Here is a 19,884-nt window from a genome sequence, read left to right on the forward strand (position 1 = left end):
CACTATGCACTCAGCAAATTCCACAAACACTTCTTCCTTTCTTCCTCTCACGCATTCAATGCACCTATTTTCTCAAACTTGATGATCATAATTACTAATTTGGCAACAACACTGTCAAAAGTCTTCAACTCAGGACATGATGGTGCTCTCCAGTTTCTCACACCAGAGGATGTTTTAACCAACACGATAAGTCAAGATTACATCAACTACGCATATGTTTATCCTCACCAAAATGATAGGTTTTATCTTCTTCTCACGTCCGAACAAAGTTATACACAAATTCTTACTCAAGAGCTAAGATCAAGAAACTGAAAATACAACTGCGCACACAAAAAAAAAAGACGAAACATAACCAACTATCTTTTTGACATCAAGAAAATAGTAGATACAATAGCTGTCATAGGTTCTCTTATATGGTTTGCTCTTGAACATAACGTTGAAATCTCCCAGGTATATTCTCTTTAAAGAATCCAACAATTTCAATTCTCCAATAATAATGGCAAAGGTTCCACTATATAAAATAAATATTATTATTGTCACTTTTTCGTTTACAATACATAAATCCTCTTTAAATTATCTAAGTACACAACAACTATATATTTAAATTCCCCTTAAGTTTACACATGAGTACACAAGACATTTCTAGGCAAACTGTACAAGTCTTGTTATACTTGAAACCACAAACGTTGTTGTCAACATGCAACACTGAATAAATGATGGGTTGGGAAAAAATGGTCTCTTGCTTTCAATGTTGTGGAGAAAAAAGGAGCTAGTACAATGTAGAAGGAAGGGAAGGGCAGAGTTTAATTTGGTTTTTGTGAGTTGTATCTGATGTATAATTGTTTACAAAGAATATTAAGAATGTTTAATTTGGCATATATAATATGAAATATAAATTCTACATTTTGGCCGCTGCAAGTAAAAATAACAATTGGCAATTGGTTTGTTTTGTACTTTGATCTGAAATCTGAAATGTAAAGTGATTAGAATAGTTTATGAAAAAAATTGAAAAAATGAATAAAGCAAAATTGCGTTTGCCGGGAGTCGAACCCGGGTCTATTGCTTGGAAGGCAATTATCCTAACCGTTGGACTACAAACGCTTTAATGTAAGTTAAAACTTTACAACTTTAGATGTAAGAAATGCTATTTAACTAATACATGATTTACGATATTATTAGGTATATTCTATAACTACACCATTATTTATTAAAAAAAAATATTAATAATAATGTGAAAATTATTATTTAAATTAATATGTTTTTATATGAATAAAGTACTAGTAAAATACTAAATTAGTATGTAGTGTTATAAAATAAAATTTAATCCAATTAATTTATTCATTTAAACAATAACAATGATGAAAAATAACAAGAATTTACCTATCAAATGGGGTGATGTATCAAAATAAAAATAAACATTGTTTATATATCTTAATATATTTGAAAATATTTAATTTTAACAAGTACTTAAATCATCAAATAAATGTTATGTAAACCAATGAAAGAGTAAGTTATGAATTTAGTTTTAAAATTTAGAGTTTTAAAGGAGTTCAAACTGAATCAATTTACACTTTGCTTACATATGAGTTTGTACTATTCATATAGATGGAAAATCCAAATGAAGGTGGTTTGTTTTCACTAATTTGAGTTTAAATGCAACAATGAAATGTGGAATGATGATTTTGAGGGCACCTTTCTCTTGCGAGAAAAAGGTCAAAGGAAACCAATTGTACAAGGACAATTTTACGTATAACCTTACTTTTTCGATTTATGTACTATACATTTTCACGTGCTTTGATTCTTTTGACCTATGAAGCTTGTGTAAGGCATGATAGAGATTCCTTCTACATGGTAGGGAATCCTTGACTAAAAGTTGACGGTAATCTTACAAGAGTTTTGAATTTGCATTATAAACTCTTCCAAAATCTCATTTGGTTCACAATGAAAGTTGCAATGTTTGGTTATTACTTCTTTCTAATGAGCACGTTCTTTGTTCATGTGTGTTTATGGTGTGGATATTGTTTGGTGAGAACATACATTTGGTGGTGGTTTTTTCATTAGTTTGTTTGTTGTTGAATGTATTTATTCGTGATTTGTATGAGTTATGTTTAGTCTTGTGTGGTTGCTTAGCTTTTTTGGAGTGTGAAGTTATTCATTATGAATTGATTATTCTACTTGTGTTGCAACTTCCATAATAAACTATCCCAATATAACCCATTATCATGTGTGTTATGGGCCTCCATAATGATTATCCCTTTGTTCATAGTTTAACAACTTACTATGTTCACATGGGTTGGTTATGAAAATGATATGTTGAATTGATTTGGTTCATATAAAGTTCTTGATATAGATTAAGAGTCTTGAATTAGTGTGATTTTTATTAAATAGAATGAAGAAATTTGTTGCATAGTTGCCATGTGATGGCATAATCAATTATAGTGTTGTGGAAATCAATTATATTTTTTTTCAGGTGCAACTTTTTAAAATGAAATATGTCTTAGTAAAGAATATAAATTTTCAATTGAAATTGTATTGGAGGGTGTAATACAATTATTTATATCAGAGTTAGAAATAAATTATATTTGTGAAATACATATTTATATTGATATGAAATAATTTTCATATGTAATTAGAAAATTATTAAATATTATATTTGTTAATACAATATTTAGATTAAAATGAAAAAAAATTGGCTTGAGTTTATTTAATTACAAATTTGTTATTATTATAGGTGTAACTTTGTAGTAAATGATGTGTAATATTTGAAATTAAGATTTAATTTGTGTGTAAAAAAATGTGTATTTGTGAACTGCATTTTGACATGGCATGTGGAAGAGATTTTTCACATTTAGAGAAGGAAGACATGAATAACAATGATGTAGGTGTGGGCTTTAATTTAATTTCACACTTACAACAATAATTAGAAAAGTTTATGGAAGTAGTAATATTTACACTCATTTACATTGTTGTTTAATTAAATATGTTATGTATGTTAAGTAGTACGAAAAATACCATTATCTAGACCAGAAAAAGTGCATCATAAGCAAGAGTTGATATACTTAGAGCATATAAAAAATGTCATGATATTGTTTGAATGAAACCAAATTTCTAGAAGGACATGATGTTCCTCTCTATTTTCTCACACCAAAAGATGCTTTAACCAACACGATAAGTCAAGATTACATAAACTATGAACAACAAGATCAATTGTTGGTTGTCTGGTTTCTAACATTCATGCATAGGTCTATCCTCACCAAAATGGTAGGTTTTATCTTTTTCTTCTCAAATCCGAACAAAGCTACGCACAGCTTCTCGTTCAAGAGCCAAGATCAAGAAACTGAAAATCCAACTGCGCATACCAAAAAGAAACACAATACCAACTATCTTTTTGACATCAAGAAAATAATAGATACATTAGTTGCCATAGGTTCTCCTATCGCTCTCCTATCTCAACTAATGAACAAATTGAAGTCATCTTGGATGGGTTATCAAAAGAATATGACAGTTTCTTCACTTCTATTTTGACACGGATTGATCCTTACACAATGGAGGACTGAATCCTTTTTGTACTTAAGAAAAGTATTTGGAAAAATACAAAGTTGTTAAAAATAGGAGTATCAATCTTGTTTTCTGACCTCATTCATCTAGCATAAATAAGCGTAATACATTTTTTGGTTCTTTCAACAAGAATAATAATTCTCCATACAAGAATCATTTTCCCAACAAAAATGCAAAGTCTTTCGACTCTAAGAATTCAAACAGGTTTTTATGGAATATCGCTTCATCTCGGTATAATAGAGAATCCAAATCTCCCCAATTACGTATTGACTCTCCCCAATATCGTCAATCGAAGAAGTCAACAATTGATATTGTTTGTGGAAAATGTTATATGAGTACGAGACTCATGGTAGAACATTTGGATTTCAAGGTGGAATTTGAACTTTGTGGTAAGGACTCACACTTGAGGGGGAGATTGTTATAAATTCAAGTGATGAGTTGGGAGTCACCCACATTAGGTGGAGATAAGTGAATTTGGTTGAAGGTGGTATCTTATCTCTTATATGGTTTGCTAAAGCAACATTAGTGTTGAATCTCTCAAATATATCTCCCTTAAAAGAACCCAACAATATTCAATTCTCCAATACTAATGACAAAGGGTTTCACTATATAAAATAAATTATAAGTATAATTGTTGTCACTTATTGACTTACAATAAATACATAAATCTTCTTTACTAGTGCAAAAAGATTAAAAGAATACTCCTTATTAAGTGCGGGTTTGCGCTTAAACGCATTTGTAAAAAACGCAGTGGCATTTTTGAAATTAATTTGATTTACAAGTGCGGTTTTTCATATAACCGCACTTGTAAATCAATGTCCAATGATTTACAAATGCGGTTATATGAAAAACCGCACTTATAAATCATTGGAATTGATTTACAAGTGCGGTTTTACTTTACAACCGCACTTGTAAATGCTTTTTACCCTAAAAATTTGAAGCGCACCACTCCAGTTTCACACTTTCACTTTTTTCTCCGCTCTGGCCTTCGTTTTCACTGTTCTTGCGCTCGCATCTTCTCTGCATCTTTGTTCCTTTTTGCCATTGTAAGTTTCGCGAATCTCTTCATTGGCATTGGCATTTTCGTTCCTTACTAGTTTTCGTTGGCATTGGCATTTTCGTTCCTTACTAGTTTTCGTTGGCGCATTGGCATTTTAGGGTACTGTTCCATTGGAATTGCTCTTTCATATTTGCTCTTCGTTGGTCTGTCGTTGCTCCGCCACCGCTTCCGCCGCCGTTGTCGCGTGTCGCCACTCTGATCACCACCAACCTTGGTTCACGGAAAGGTTGGTGTTCTCTTTAAATTTTTTTGAATTTTTATTTAATATTTTGAATTTATATTTTTGTGTATTATAATTTATATAATATTATATATAAATTTGTATTATATAATTTGTATTTTCTTAAATTTATATTATATATTTAGTTAGTTGTTAATTATGTTTTAATAAAAGTTTTATGTTATGTTAGTTGTTACTTTTAGAATAGAATTATCGTGTTTGGATTGAGTCTGGGGGTGTTTGACCCTCGGCAAATGTGTGAGATAGAATACTAATTATTAGAAAATCCTAACTATTCCAGAATATATAATGGATCGAGGTTGGATTAATGTCGTTCATATAAGTGATGAGTACGAAAGGGGAGTAGAAGAATTTATACAATTTGCGCAGCGTAACGCGATTATTAGTGGTCATGATGGAGCAAAGATCAGGTGTTCGTGCGTTAACTGTTTGAATGGAAGGATACTGGATGTGAATATCATGAGGGAACACCTGCTATGTGATGGGTTTCTTCGATCTTATACAACTTGGACATGGCATGGTGAATTATTAAATTTACCACGTGTTTCCGTAACTGAAGAATATGTGGGTTCTACATGGATGAAGCAGTACACGATGATGGAGATGATGATCGATTGGAGGACATGATTCGTGATGTGGGAGCTGAGTGTTTTGCAAAAGCGCATGGATATGGAAGTATGTCAAGAGATGCAGAGACTCCTTTGTATCCTAGATCAACTAACTTCACATGGTTGTCGGCGGTGTTAAGATTGATGAATTTAAAGGCAATAAACGGATTGGCTGATAAAAGCTTCACGGAATTGCTCCAGCTATTGAAGGATATGCTTCCAGAGGGAAATACTCTACCTAATCGTAATTACGAGGCCAAAAAGATTCTTTGTCCAATGGGTATGGAGTACAAAAAGATACATGCATGTCCTAATGATTGTATATTATACTGGAAATATTTTGAATTGTTGAAAAGTTGTTCGAGGTGTGGGTTATCACGTTATAAGTTGAAACAAAAATATGATGATTCTATTGATGAGATGGAAAAGCATGGACCCCCAATGAAGGTTATGTGGTATCTTCCCATCATTCCAAGGATGAAGCGTTTGTTTGCAAACCCAGACAATGTTAAGAATCTTAGATGGCATGCAGATTAGAGGAAATGCGATGACATGTACCGACATCCAGTTGATTCTATTCAGTGGAAGAAATTTAATGATGACTTTCCAGAGTTTGGTAAAGAATCAAGAAATATCCGACTTGGTTTAGCTACAGACGGAATGAATCTGTTTGGTAATATGAGTACAAATCACAGTTCATGGCCTGTATTACTAGTTATTTATAACTTACCTCCTGGATTGTGCATGAAGCGAAAATACATGACGTTGTCTATGATGATATTCGGTCCGAAACAGCCAGGGAATGATATTGATGTTTATCTAAGTCCCCTAATTGAAGATTTGAAGTTAATGTGGGACCAGGGTGTTGAAGTATTTGATGGATTTGCTAATGAAACTTTCAAGCTTCATGCCATGTTATTTTGCACCATCAATGACTTTCCGGCATATGTTAACTTATCAGGTTACCATAAAGCGTGTCCAATATGCGAAGGGTCATAAAGCGTGTCCAATATGAGAAGAAGAAACTGCTTCTCAACAATTGAAACATGGAAGGAAAACAGTATATCTTCGGCATCGGAGGTTTCTTAGAAGTCATCATCCTTACCGGAGGTTGAAAAAAGCCTTTAATGGGCACCAAGAGGGTAGTGGTCCACCAACTCCATTAACCGGTGTTAAGGTTTACGAAAAGGTAAATAACATAGACCACACCTTCGGTAAGTAAAAAAAAAAGTCATCTGTGACAAATATTTGGAAGAAGAAATCAATCCTCTTTGATCTTCCGTACTGGTCGAGGTTAGAAGTCAGACATTGTATAGATGTAATGCATGTTGAGAAGAATGTGTGTGATAGCTTAATTGGTACACTTCTTAACATTAACGGGAAGACGAAGGATGGTCTAAATGCTCGTTTAGATTTGATTGAGATGAACATACGCGGCGAGTTGGCACCCATAGAAATGGGTAAGCGTACATATTTGCCCCCAGCTTGTTACACAATGTCAAAAGATGAAAAAATTAGTTTTTGTCAATGTCTAAAAGGTGTGAAAGTGCCACAAGGACATTCCTCAAATGTGAAGAGCCTAGTGTCAATGCAAGATTTGAAGTTAATTGGGTTGAAGTCTCATGATTGTCACATCTTGATGCAACAGTTATTGTCGGTAGCTATCCGTGGGATCTTACCAAAAAATGTTAGACATACCATAACCCATTTGTGCTCATTCTTCTCTTCCATCTATTGTAAAGTCATTGATCCCTCAAAACTAGATGAACTTCAAAATGAAATTGTTGTTATCTTGTGTGAATTGGAGATGTTTTTTCCTCCATCTTTTTTTGACATCATGGTTCATCTAGTGGTGCATCTGGTAAGAGAGGTTAGATTGTGTGGACCAGTGTACTTAAGATGGATGTATCCTGTTGAGCGGTATATGAAAATTTTGAAAGGTTATGTGAAAAATCATTATCGTCCAGAGGCTTCAATGATTGAAAGGTACATAGCTGAAGAAAGTATTGAATTTTGTTCAGAGTACATGACAAAAGCAAATCCAATAGGTGTTCCAGCTAATTCATGGCACCACAGGCGTTCTACAAGTAAATGTTTACGTGGTGTGAATATTGTAAGCAAATCTCGATCAGAAGTCTTGCAAGCACATTTGTACATATTGAATAACACAGATGAAGTTGTACCTTACATAGAAGCTCATAAAGCCATTGTGAAGGCAAATAACCCAAGACAAGCAGAGAAATGGGTCTTGATGGAACATAATAGAACTTTCATGCCTTGGTTTAAAGACGAGGTGTTCAAGGATTCAACGGCATCAAAGACCTTGACCTGGTTGGCTGCTGCATTGAAGTTTGATGTCATCTCATGTACAGCGTACGAAGTGAATAATTGTATATTTTACACGAAGTCCATGGATGAAAAGAGTACAGTTCAAAATTCTGGTGTTACTCTTGAAGCCGAGTCAATGCAGTTTTCGACTTCGAAAGATACAAATTCAGTACTTGGATCAATGGCATACTATGGGTTTATAGAAGAGATATGGGAGATTGACTACACTAAGTTATTCGTTCCAGTTTTCAAGTGTAAATGGGTTGACAATAAAAGTGGGGTTAAAATTGATGATTCATGATTCACACTAGTGGACTTTCGAAAGATAGGGTAACGAGATGAGTCATTTATAATGGTTCAACAAGCATATCAAGTTTTCTACGTGAAAGATCCTACATCATAACATTGGTATGTCGTTTTACACGGCAAAAAATAAGGGGAGACCATAGATGATATTGAAAATGGTGACCCCTGTTCATTCACACCAAAGATAATTAATAAAGATGACGATGTAGTTGATGATGTACATGCAACCCGTAAAGACCACAGTGAAGGAATTTACATATGAACTTTCAACCCCCATGCAACCTGTAAATAAGCATTTTAGATTTAGATTTTTATGTATTATTTTTATAAGATTTTAATTCGATGCAGATTAACTAATGTTTGTTACCTAATTTTTTTAACAGAGACATGGATGACGATCAGACCCCACTCAAACCTCGATTCGGACGAGGCAGCAGAGAACCTACTAGATTGAAGCGTCTCGCATTGAGACGTGCTGCTGGTGAGAAGACACGTGTTGACATTGACGTCAACACTGGAGTGGCTTTTGGTCCTAAGGCAGATGAGTTTATGAGCAATCTTGGAGTTGTTTCTCATGAGAGGCTCTCCATTCTTATTAATTCATGGGATGAGGTGTCAGAGGTCGACCGGAACATGATCTGGGAGGATGTTCTGGTAAGCTTTACATTTTGATATAATGTTTTTTAATATTCATTGATTAATTTTAATTTGCTGATGTTATTTTGCAGGCAAACTTTGAAATTCCTGATGTGGAACCGCTTCGATCAAAGATTATATCCAATATCGGACTCAAATTGTGTACCTTTAAGTCAAGACTGACTTCGAGATACATTTTTGGCGACCTTAAAGACGAAAATCCATGTTTAAAGTATAAACATATTGATGAAGAGACATGGCGTCTTTTTAAAGAAAGCCGTCAAAATAAGGCTTGGATGGTAAGTGAAGTAACTTAACTTTTTTTGTTTATATAACATTAATAAGTTTATCTTATTTACTTCAGTTTGTTTATTTCAATTATGACAGGATCGTCGGAAGAAAGCTCAAGAGATAGCTCGCACGTTATGTCTCGTTCGGGGTATCGAAAACTTGAGCAAGCACTGATGGTGGAAAAGGAGAAATCTAAACAGGGGACGTTGTCTGAGAATGTGGAAACAGGGGTCACTTCTCCTCCATCACCACATTTTCGCCATGTAAAATGGAAGAGGGCCCGAATTAAAAAGTCGGGTGCACCAAGTTCTGAGCAATTCGGGGTTATCATCAAAAAAATTGTAAGTTATTTTTGTTATTTTCATTTATTTTAAAGCATTAATTATATTAATGCTTGAAAATATGATTTTTGTGTACTCTTGCAGGATTCCTTGGAATTCGACGGTAAATTTGTTGTTGAAGGTCGTCACGATATCCTGGTTGAAGCAATTGGACGACCTGAGCACTCTGGTCGTGTTCGTGCAGATGGACAAGGGGTCGGAATTAAACTATATTTTGGAGTTTCAGAACGACAGTCATCCTCCTCCTCCAAAGAGAATGAAACTCAAATGAAGACTAAGATACGTGAAGAATTAATGGAGGAGATGAGAGAAAGGAGACTGATTTGATGTGGCTAGAGATGAAAAAGGAGAATGATCGAATGCGACAAGAGTTTCTATCGCAACAAGTTTGTGCTGAGCCGATTGAACCCCTTGTTAGTCCCACTCCCAAGAGCACAAAGGGAAGTTGTGAGGCTCCTCCAACATCAGGGGATGATATCAATGGGCAGACGAAGGATTGTGAGCTACCGGTAGTGGGCGGCAAACTTCCTCGGGTGGTGGCCCTTGGAAAAGTCTATCAAGACGCCACCACCTTACATAACGTTCCTCTCTCCCCTGATGTGGCGAAGGTAATAGTTGAAAAAGTATGATTTCCTTATGCTCGTGTTCCACTACCTTCGGATGAGGTAACCACTGTGGTCGATGCATTTTAGACATTCGTTGCCTGGCCCAGAGAGCTCATTCGATTTATGCCCGAACCTCATGTAATAATTTCATTTCATTATATTATTTTTTATTTATATTTATATATTACATATAATTTAATACAAATGTTGTTTATCTTGTAGAAACCTTTTCGGTCACCAAGTCCGAAAAAGAAGCGTGAGGTTCCAGTTGACGATCCTATAGCTTCCTTACGTCTCATTGCTAGTCAGATTGGCAATGAACCTTTTCCAGTTTCGTGGGATGATACATTTTTTAAAATAAACACTGAACTGCCACTGTTGATGTACAATACAGATTTATCAGAATTTATATCTAGGAATCAGGAGCTCAATATAAGTATAATTCAATTTTTTATAATGTAAGTATCTTTACCTATTATTCAATTTACTTTATGTTAAATTATTATTGATTATGCTTTAACTAAAAAATTGTAGGTTTTTGCATAGAGTCTGTATCACTGAGGGGAAGGAAAATATGTATGGATTCTTAGATCCTGCATATACTAATCCCGTTGGACCAAACTCATCTGAGACTCAAGCATACATCACTAACACCCTGGAAAAAGAGGGAAAACAAATTTATTTATGCCCTTATATTAATGAGTAAGTTTAATTATATGTCATCAATTATTATTATTTCATGTTTTAAATATTTACTAACTCTTTTCATGGATGATATAGGCATCATTGACAGTTACTTGTCTTATCAATGGTTGATAAGACTGCTGTGTGGTTCTGTTCCCTACACAAGAAGATTCCCACAAAATTTAAGGATATCATTGATATGTAAGTACATTATAAACTTAACTTTGTATATGTTACTAATTAACCATCTACTAACGAGGTTTTTTGTATTAACCAGTTCATGGCGTGGATATAACATCCTAAAAGGTCGATCCAGTTCAAATAATTTGAACTGGATAAGAATAAAGGTTTGTAATTTTTTTCTTTCTCTATTATCATTGTTTATCAATATACTAACATATTACTTTTTTATTGAATTATAGTGTAATAAACAACCAAGAAGCTATGAGTGTGGCTATTACATTATGCAATGGATGATTACCATTATAAGACTAGGTGTTAAAACTGGTTGGAAGGAGGTACTATATGTTAAATCATTTTTATAATTCTTGAACATATATATATATATATATATATATATATATATCTAAAAACTAATTTATGTCAACTATATTTTGCAATGCAGTTATTCACAGAAGAAACACCAATGAATTCGGAAGGCATTTCATATGTTAGAGAATCTTGGTCCACATATTTCATAAATTTTTATAACTCTAGCATAGGTAATCAATAGTGGTTTTATTATATGTAATTTGATTACTTGTAAATGTACATTTTGATGCTCTCAATTTATATCTATATTTCTGTATTTGTCTGGCTGGGTTTGATCATTATGCAGGTTAATTTATATGGTTTAGGAACAATACAGATTGCACTTTAAAAAAAACACTATTTACAAATGCGGTTATTTACCAAAGCCGCATTTGTAAATCAAAAATTAAGATTTACAAATGCGGCTATTACCAAAGCCGCATTTGTAAATGTGATTTACGAATGCGGTTATTACCAGAGCCGCATTCGTAAATCTTAAACCCCTAAACCCTCATTCAGAAGAAGATACAAATGCGGTTATTTTAAATAACCGCATTTGTAAATCTAATTTACAAATGCGGCTCTATGGCCGCATTTGTATCTCTCTGATTTACGAATGCGTGCTGATCAAATGCGGTTCTATAGCCGCATTTGTAAATGTAAAATATCCGCATTTATTTTACATTTCTGCACTAGTGCTTTAAGCTTTCTAAGTACACTACAATTGGAGAATGCACAAAATAACTTTAGACAATAAATTTAAATTAAACATGAGTACACAAAACATTTTTGGACAAACTATACAAGCCTTGTTATACTTGAAAATGGTCTTTTGGTTTCAATTTGTGGAGAAAAAATAGCTTCTAAAAATGTAGAAGGAAAAGAAGGGTAGAGTTTTATTTGGTTTTTGAGAGTTGTACCTTATGTATAATTGTTTACAAAGAATATTCTTCCATTGTAAGAATGTTTAATATGGCATATATAATATGAAATATAAATTCTACATTTTGGCCACTGCAAGTAGAGTACTTAGATCTGAAATCTAAAGTGATTAGGGCATTATTAGAATACTGTGTGAAAAAAATATAAAAACTAAAAATAATAGAACTGCGTTTGCCGGGAGTCGAACCCAGGTCTATTGCTTGGAAGGCAATTATCCTAACCGTTGGACTACAAACGCTTTGATGAAAGAACAAACTTTAACATTCTACATTTAAAATATTCAAATTTATCTAATATATGAAATTATGATGTATATTCTATAACAATACCATTATTTACTAAAATTTTATTAATAATAAAGAGATAATTATTATTTAAAGTAATATTTGTTTATATGAATAAAGTACTAGTAAAATACTAAATTAATATATACTGTTATAAAATAAAATTTAATCTAATTAATTTGTTCATTTAAACATTAACAAATGATAAAAAATAACATGAACTTACCCTATCAAATAAGCTTGTTTTGAGTTTCAAATAACATGTGTTTATTCTATGAACTATGATATCCTTGATATATACGTCTAATCTTTTTAATTTTATTTTATTTTAGAAGCATTTACAAATTTCCCTTCAAAAACTTAAGCCAATATTATATTAGAACTTTTATTCTATTCATGTTCAAAACATTTTGGAACTGTAACACTGTTTTTAGCTCTCCTCTTACATTATAAAGATTTAACGGAAAAGATAATACTTTATCATTTTTAAATTTTACCTTCAAAATCTTATTTTATTATTAGTACTTATGAAAGTATAATAATATATTATTTGTATTTCTTATTTTATTTCAATGTTGTTGTGATAGAAAAAAAATGTAATGACAGAGAAAAATAAGATTAGAGATGATGCAGTGAAGTTTGTGAGTGAATATTAGCAACGAACCGACGCGATAGAAAGAAGAAAGAAAGGCATTGGAGCGAGCAGGGATCTGACCCGATCTGAGGGAATCAGAAATCCATCGTCCTCGTTCTCCAGAAATTCCGAATCTTTGTGTTTGTTCATCAATCAGCAATGTCCTCTTTCCTCCACCAGAGAAGTCTCCAGAACCCCTTCTCCAACCCATTCCCCATTTCAGCTCCATCTTCAGCCAATTCCAAGAGACCCTTCTCCTCCATTCTGGGCCCCACCACCCTCCTTGCCCTTCTCTCTCTTGTGGTCATAGTGGGTGTCTTCTGCCCCTGGGTCGGCATGCCCCAAGCTTTCTCCTTTACTTCAACTTCAACCTCAGCTTCCAAATGGGATCACTACACACTTCAACAAGCTCTCTCCTTCGTCGCCAGAAATGGCTCCCTCATCGTCTGCATTGTCAGCCAACCCTACTTGCCCTTCCTCAACAACTGGTTGATTAGTATAACCATGCAGAATCGCCAGGACATGGTCCTTGTCATTGCCGAGGACTACGCCTCTCTCCACCGGGTCAATGATCTTTGGCCTGGCCACGCTGTTCTCATCCCTCCCGTGCTTGATGCTGAAGCTGCCCATAAGTTTGGCTCTCAGGTTTTTTTTTTTTTTTCTCACTGCATTTAACTAGATTCCTTTATGCAGTAATAAGAATAGGAAAATATTAGGAGTTACACTCTGAATAGAATCACTACATGATGTGTTAGTTAAGGTTTGAGACCCTTCCATCTAATGGACTAGTCTTTTGATTTGGAGTCTCCCACTGCTCTTGTGCTTAAGTTATAACAACTGGAGCTTTCATTGAGAGTGGGGTTGTATAAAAGTCTACTTATAGGTTAGATTAAGGTGCAAACCTAGAACTGATAGGTGAGTCTGGAGGACTCAGGCTAAAACTCCATTTTCATAAGACAGAATCAAAACCTATTCTAATGAGATTTGTTGAGTCTATCATGTCACTCAAAATTATGCACTCTCTATTCTCACGTTTAAGATGTCTAGTCCTCGCATACATTTGACATGTTCTCTCTTTCTTCGGGGTGTTGGAGTTCTCACATCGTTATAGATATGATCAAATTATAATATATATATATATATATATAAAAGTAAGGTGCAGACTGCACTGATCTCCACTCTGGATGAGAGATTATATGGTGAAAGTCTCCATGAAAATCTTGGGTATACATACATCCTAATTAAAAGTGCTTGCTTTGTAAGCATTTGTTTAGAAGTTGTTTGTATAATCAAAGAGTAAGTAAGTCTGTGTGGATCAACTTTTCAATAAACATATCCAAGATAAGAAAATAAAAAGGTAAATGAATTAAAAATTTTCTTAAGTTAAAATTAGTTTTCACTCAACTTAAAATAAGTTTTTAGTGTTTCTAAGTGAAAAAGCTTCTATATAGTAATTTATACATAAGTTAATTTAAACTTATGGGAGAAGCTTAATTCATTTTGTCTTCCTGTTTTCTTTTTCTCTAAGTACTTATTAAGAAGTTTATTTAATCAGGGTGTTGTAAGTTGTTTTCATAAGTTAATCTTGAAGAGCTTATTGGCACTGCCTGAAAATAGTGTATTAAAAATGTATCATTTACTTTATAGGCTTTTCTAAATTTCACATAAGTTGTAAATAAGTTCTTCCAACACAACTTCTAGGCAATGTGCTTGACCTATGATAAGAACTTGATTTTATTTATTATTTTTGTGTCGTGCTGTGTTTTCAGATCTGTGATTGTTTTTTTCACTGTCTAGGGTTTCTTCAACTTTACAGCCAGGAGACCTAGCCATCTGCTGAAGATTTTGGAGCTTGGATATAGTGTGATGTACAATGATGTTGATATGGTTTGGCTGGCTGATCCATTTCCTTATCTTCTAGGGAATCATGATGTGTACTTTACTGATGATATGACGGCAGTGAGTGTTCTCTTATAATTTTCCTTCTGTCCTTGATTTTAATTATTTTATTGTAATAACAAAGAGTTACATCAATTTTGGTAACTTGTTGTTTAGGTTTAAGCAAGCAATGTATATAATTCATATTGGAAATCATTTTGTGAAAAATTGGTGCTGTGGTTTTTATAGGTTCACTATGTTTAATTTTAGGAGATATGATGCATGGCTTATGTTTTACAAGATTGTCAGATATTGGATTAATGCAATAAGTGAAGGTTGATCCAAGATTGACAGACATAAAGGATTTATACATGGTTTTTGAAGTGAAGGTTGAGATTATTATTATTACTAGATATTTCATCAAGAATACACTTCAAAAACCAAATTGGTTTTTCTTATTATTCATAAATGGTTAGCAATTCCATATACTGCCAATGTTTTTAAATTTTAATACAAGACTTGGTTAGAATTGGGTTGATCATGCTATACCCTCCTTCACGTCATCGTCATTGCCTTGTGAATAGCGTATAGATAGAGTGATAATGTTCGTTATGATTGATAATTTGAATATAAACATTGTTATATGTAGTCTGTTTTCGGATTCCCATTTTTAGTGAATATATGAATCAAATTTGTAGAGAACATAAAGATATCCATGATAGTACTTAAAATGGATATCAAGAAATTCAATGATATAAAAATCCTCCTTGTCTGATCCATTGGGAGTTTTCTTGTCTCTTAAAGACTAAAAGAGGTAATCATAAATGTAATCAAATAATGTCAAAGGAGATTCCATTGTGATCCATTTGGGTATCCTTTGGTGCTTCCACATGATTCCAGTAAATTGTCTCTTATTCTTTATCATTTTCCATGTCTGAATATGTGCTGCAATTTTAGTGTTACTCCATTTTGTTTTTGTATTATTGACTTCATCTTTTAATTTCTTTCTGAGATCAGATCAAACCATTGAACCATTCTCACGATTTACCACCACCAGGTAAAAAAGGCCGTCCTTACATTTGTAGTTGCATGATTTTCCTCCGCCCTACAGATGCAGCAAAGCTAGTTTTGAAAAAGTGGATTGAGGAACTTCAGATTCAACCTTGGTCTAAAACTGTGAAATCTAATGATCAGCCTGCTTTTAACTGGGCTTTAATGAAGATTGCTAAAGAGGTTTGTTGTATTTTCTTTTCTAGTATATATAGCTCATGTAGACAAATTATACAGATATATGTTAGGAACTTGTTTGGATAGTCAATCAGGATTCAGGATCTTTTGTTTCTAATAAAGTCGCATAGGCTTAAGGCCAATCAGTAATAAGTGTAGTTTGTTTCTGAGTTCTGATACATTAGCAAAGTGATGCTATTATAAACTTAAGGGGAAAGTCTGTCCAAGGGCTACTTCTATTTTCTATTCATGACCGTGATTTAAAATTCCCTAGATCTAAAACTTAAATAAGTATGGCCCAATGAGGCTTCGGTCTCCTTCCAATATGAGGTCTGGTGGAGGCTTAGAAAATGCTGCTTTATTTTTCATTTGTTGGATTATTTGTGGCATATTACTATTAAAATAAAATATAAAAATGCACTAGTTAATTATTCTGTAATTTACTATAAAAATGTCGATTTCATTTTGGTTGTTGATTGTTCTCCCTGGTTTGTCAGGCATTATAGAGTAAATCATATCTTAAAAGTGACTTTGACTTTTAAGGCTTATGTTTCACACTCCTCCATGAATTCACTGTAAGGTCCTTTTCCAATGAACACTAACTTCCTGATAAATTCCCACCATATTATGTATGCCCCTATGGATATTTTTGCTTACATTAGAAAGAAAAGATGTGCAATTCACTGTCAACCTCCTCCTCCTAAGGAAAAAGCATAAAATAGGAAAATGTCTTTAGTTCTCGATCATAATAAAATGGATATTTTGTTTTTGAAAGTGAAAATATATATCCATCATAAATAAGAAACTTTTGTGTGAATGTGAGGGGAGGGATTATGCTGTGATACATTGTGAATAATAGATCGAGCCCAAAATTCTTTTACGATTGAAGTGCTAAAACTAACAGCACAAGTACACTGTCACTGGAAAAAGAGCTTGCACTTCTCATCTTCGTCATTTGGTCTCCAAATGTTCTCCTTCAAAGGTTCTTTTGTTCTAAAGCTTGACCTCTAGTCTGATATATAACCATTTTAAATCATGGGTTTATTTCCCAACTAGAAGGAGTTTGTGGGTTTATTTTATTTTTTAGAACATTTAAAATGCATACATATCGTATATATTGTTCTTTTCATGATTACTTTTTCTATTGCAGGTTGATTTGTATCTGCTTCCACAGGCAGCATTCCCTACAGGCGGATTATATTTCAAGAACAAAACATGGGTCAAGGAAACTAAAGGAAATCATGTTATCATTCATAATAACTATATCGTTGGTTTTGAGAAGAAAATAAAGCGGTTTCGTGACTATGGCTTATGGTTGGTGGATGATCATGCACACGAGTCCCCTCTAGGTGCGTTATGATCCATGGTAGATGACACAACTTTCTTTAGCTTTGATCCAAGCACTTAGATTCAGAAAAATCCATGCTCTGCCAAGTTGTTCATCCTACTTGCTTAGTGGGTGTTTACTTGAAATTACAACCGTTGCTGTCAACATGCAACACTGAGTAAATGATGGGTTGGGAAAAATTGTCTTTTGGTTTCAATTTTGTGGAGAAAAAAGGAGCTTGTAAAATGTAGAAGGAAGAGAAGGGTAGAGTTTTATTTGGTTTTTGAGAGTTGTACCTGATGTATAATTGTTTACAAAGAATATTATTCTTATTGTAAGAATGTTTAATTTGGCATATATAATATGAAATATAAATTCTACATTTTGGCCGCTACAAGTAGAAATAATAATTGGCAATTGGATTGTTTGTAATTTGGATATGAAATCTAAAGTGATTAGGGCACTGTTAGAATAGTGTGTGAATAAAACTGAAAAACAAAATCATATATTACAAAATTATTGCGTTTGCCGGGAGTCGAACCCGGGTCTATTGCTTGGAAGGCAATTATCCTAACCGTTGGACTACAAACGCTTTAATGTAAGTCAAAACTTTAACATTTTATATGTAAGTGAATCACTTTTAACTATAATTCATATTTATCTAATACATGGATTTATGAAATTATGACTTATATTCTATAAGTATACAATTATTTATTATTGAAAGTAATATGTGTTTATATGAATAATGTACTAGTAAAATACTAAATTAATATATACTGTTATAAAATAAAATTTAATCCAATTAATTTGTTCACAATAAAAGTTACAAAGTTTGGTTCTTGCTTCTCTTTTTGGTGAGGACACTCTTTGTTCAAGTGTATTTTTAGTGTGTAGTTGATTGGTGAGAACGTATATTTGGTAGTGGTTGTTTCAATGGTTTGTTTGTTGCTAAATGTATTTGTTCATGGTTTGAATGAATCATTTTTATCGTATGGCTGCTTGACTTCATTAAAATGTCTTGAAACAACTATGATTTCTGAGTTAGTGTGAAGATCAACCATGTAAAAATCACTTTATTAGATGCACTAATAACATGAAATTGTTGGATTGTGAATAATCTGAAATGGTTGAGATGTTTAAATGGCATCATGGTTGTGTTGATGTAGAAGGGATAATTGATGTAGACACCAATACAATCAACATAATTCATTCCCTTCTTCAATTTGAAAATAAACAAATAAGATGTCACTTTTAAAAGTTGTCTTACAATTTAAATATATTGTAATTAGAGTGTATTTATACTTATCCAAACATCATACCATGTTTGTAATTATATAATTTGTATACAAATATGAGATATAAAGTTAAAACCATGAATATAAATATAATTATAAAAAAAATTAATTCATAGCAAATATCTTTATTTTATATTTTTTTATTATATAATGTTTAACATTTTTTTGAGTGATTTACAATTTTGTAGTAACAAAAATTGCAAAAATCTATTTACACAAGCTTAAAATAATCATTTGCTTTGGTTAATACTAATTTTAAATATAACCACATTTGATTTTGATGTTTGGTTCAAATGACTTTTTAAATGAAAATCAAACCACTTCATTGAGTTTGTAATAGTAAAAGACTCAGTTCAAAAGGCAGTTGAATTGAACTATTAAATATTTACACAAATAGATGATATATTTCTTAAAAAAATTAAAGTATATTTTGAGAGAAAAAAAATTTAGCTTATTAAAAAATAAAGATGCTAGTTTTATTGATCTTTAATTTCCAAAATTATTAAAGATATAATGATTAAATTACACTAAACAAAAGATAAAGAATGTGAGAAGATCAACAATATTTATACCACTTCACTTTTACACATGAGTTATATTTAGATGCTCAACTACTTTCACAAATCTAATCTACTATATTTTCAAGCTTTTGCAACACTCTAGAAAATCAATAAAAATGACACTCAATAACCAAGATCTTAAACTATACACGATCTCAACATAAATCCTTATGAAACCTAGTCAGAGAGACTTGATCAATAACCAACAACATAAAAGAATATAGAAAAAAAAGCCAAGATCACCTGAAAATTTAAGTTCATAATAACTCTAAAAAAAATAATGATCTTTAAATCTTTCCTTCTCAATCTCATATTTTAATCCATTTATTCACTAAAAAAATTCAAAAGTTAATTTTCAAGATAATCAAACAATTCTTATTTTAAAAGTGTTTGTGTACTTTAAGAAAAAAAAATTGGATTAATTTGATGCAAATTTGAATGAGTTAGATTGGTCACAAAGCTGATAGTTTTAATATATTAAAACACATTTTAATCTATTAAAAAAGAAAATTATATGCAAAGTCGTGCTATTTGAATATGTTAAA

General features: G+C 32.6%; 1 protein-coding gene and 3 non-coding genes across 4 annotated transcripts; 1 reads left to right on the top strand and 3 right to left on the bottom strand.

The window, feature by feature from the left end:
- Positions 1–1,029: 1,029 nt before the first annotated feature.
- Positions 1,030–1,101, bottom strand: TRNAG-UCC (transfer RNA glycine (anticodon UCC)). The gene has a single exon. It is a non-coding gene; the product is annotated as a tRNA-Gly (tRNA).
- Positions 1,102–12,297: 11,196 nt separating this feature from the next.
- On the bottom strand, positions 12,298–12,369 carry TRNAG-UCC (transfer RNA glycine (anticodon UCC)). Its single transcript has one exon. It is a non-coding gene; the product is annotated as a tRNA-Gly (tRNA).
- Positions 12,370–12,984: 615 nt separating this feature from the next.
- LOC137811684 (UDP-D-xylose:L-fucose alpha-1,3-D-xylosyltransferase MGP4) lies at positions 12,985–17,863 on the top strand. Its single transcript, XM_068613514.1, has 4 exons — positions 12,985–13,694; positions 14,847–15,008; positions 15,945–16,160; positions 17,305–17,863. The coding sequence occupies exons 1-4, from the start codon at positions 13,209–13,211 to the stop codon at positions 17,512–17,514; spliced, it is 1,074 nt and encodes a 357-aa protein (XP_068469615.1). The 5' UTR covers positions 12,985–13,208; the 3' UTR covers positions 17,515–17,863.
- A 138-nt stretch (positions 17,864–18,001) lies between these two features.
- Positions 18,002–18,073, bottom strand: TRNAG-UCC (transfer RNA glycine (anticodon UCC)). Its single transcript has one exon. It is a non-coding gene; the product is annotated as a tRNA-Gly (tRNA).
- Between the last annotated feature and the right edge of the window lie 1,811 nt (positions 18,074–19,884).

This window comes from Phaseolus vulgaris, chromosome 2 (genome assembly GCF_051622355.1).
Source record: "Phaseolus vulgaris cultivar YP4 chromosome 2, ASM5162235v1, whole genome shotgun sequence".
In the NCBI taxonomy this organism is placed as follows: domain Eukaryota; kingdom Viridiplantae; phylum Streptophyta; class Magnoliopsida; order Fabales; family Fabaceae; genus Phaseolus; species Phaseolus vulgaris.

Bases quoted from the DNA above. Each gene is read 5' to 3' on its own strand.
- LOC137811684 (XM_068613514.1), top strand. From the start codon at position 13,209: ATGTCCTCTTTCCTCCACCAGAGAAGTCTCCAGAACCCCTTCTCCAAC. The intron at 13,695-14,846 runs GTTTTTTTTTTT...TTCACTGTCTAG, and splicing joins CCCATAAGTTTGGCTCTCAG to GGTTTCTTCAACTTTACAGC. The intron at 15,009-15,944 runs GTGAGTGTTCTC...TTCTGAGATCAG, and splicing joins TTACTGATGATATGACGGCA to ATCAAACCATTGAACCATTC.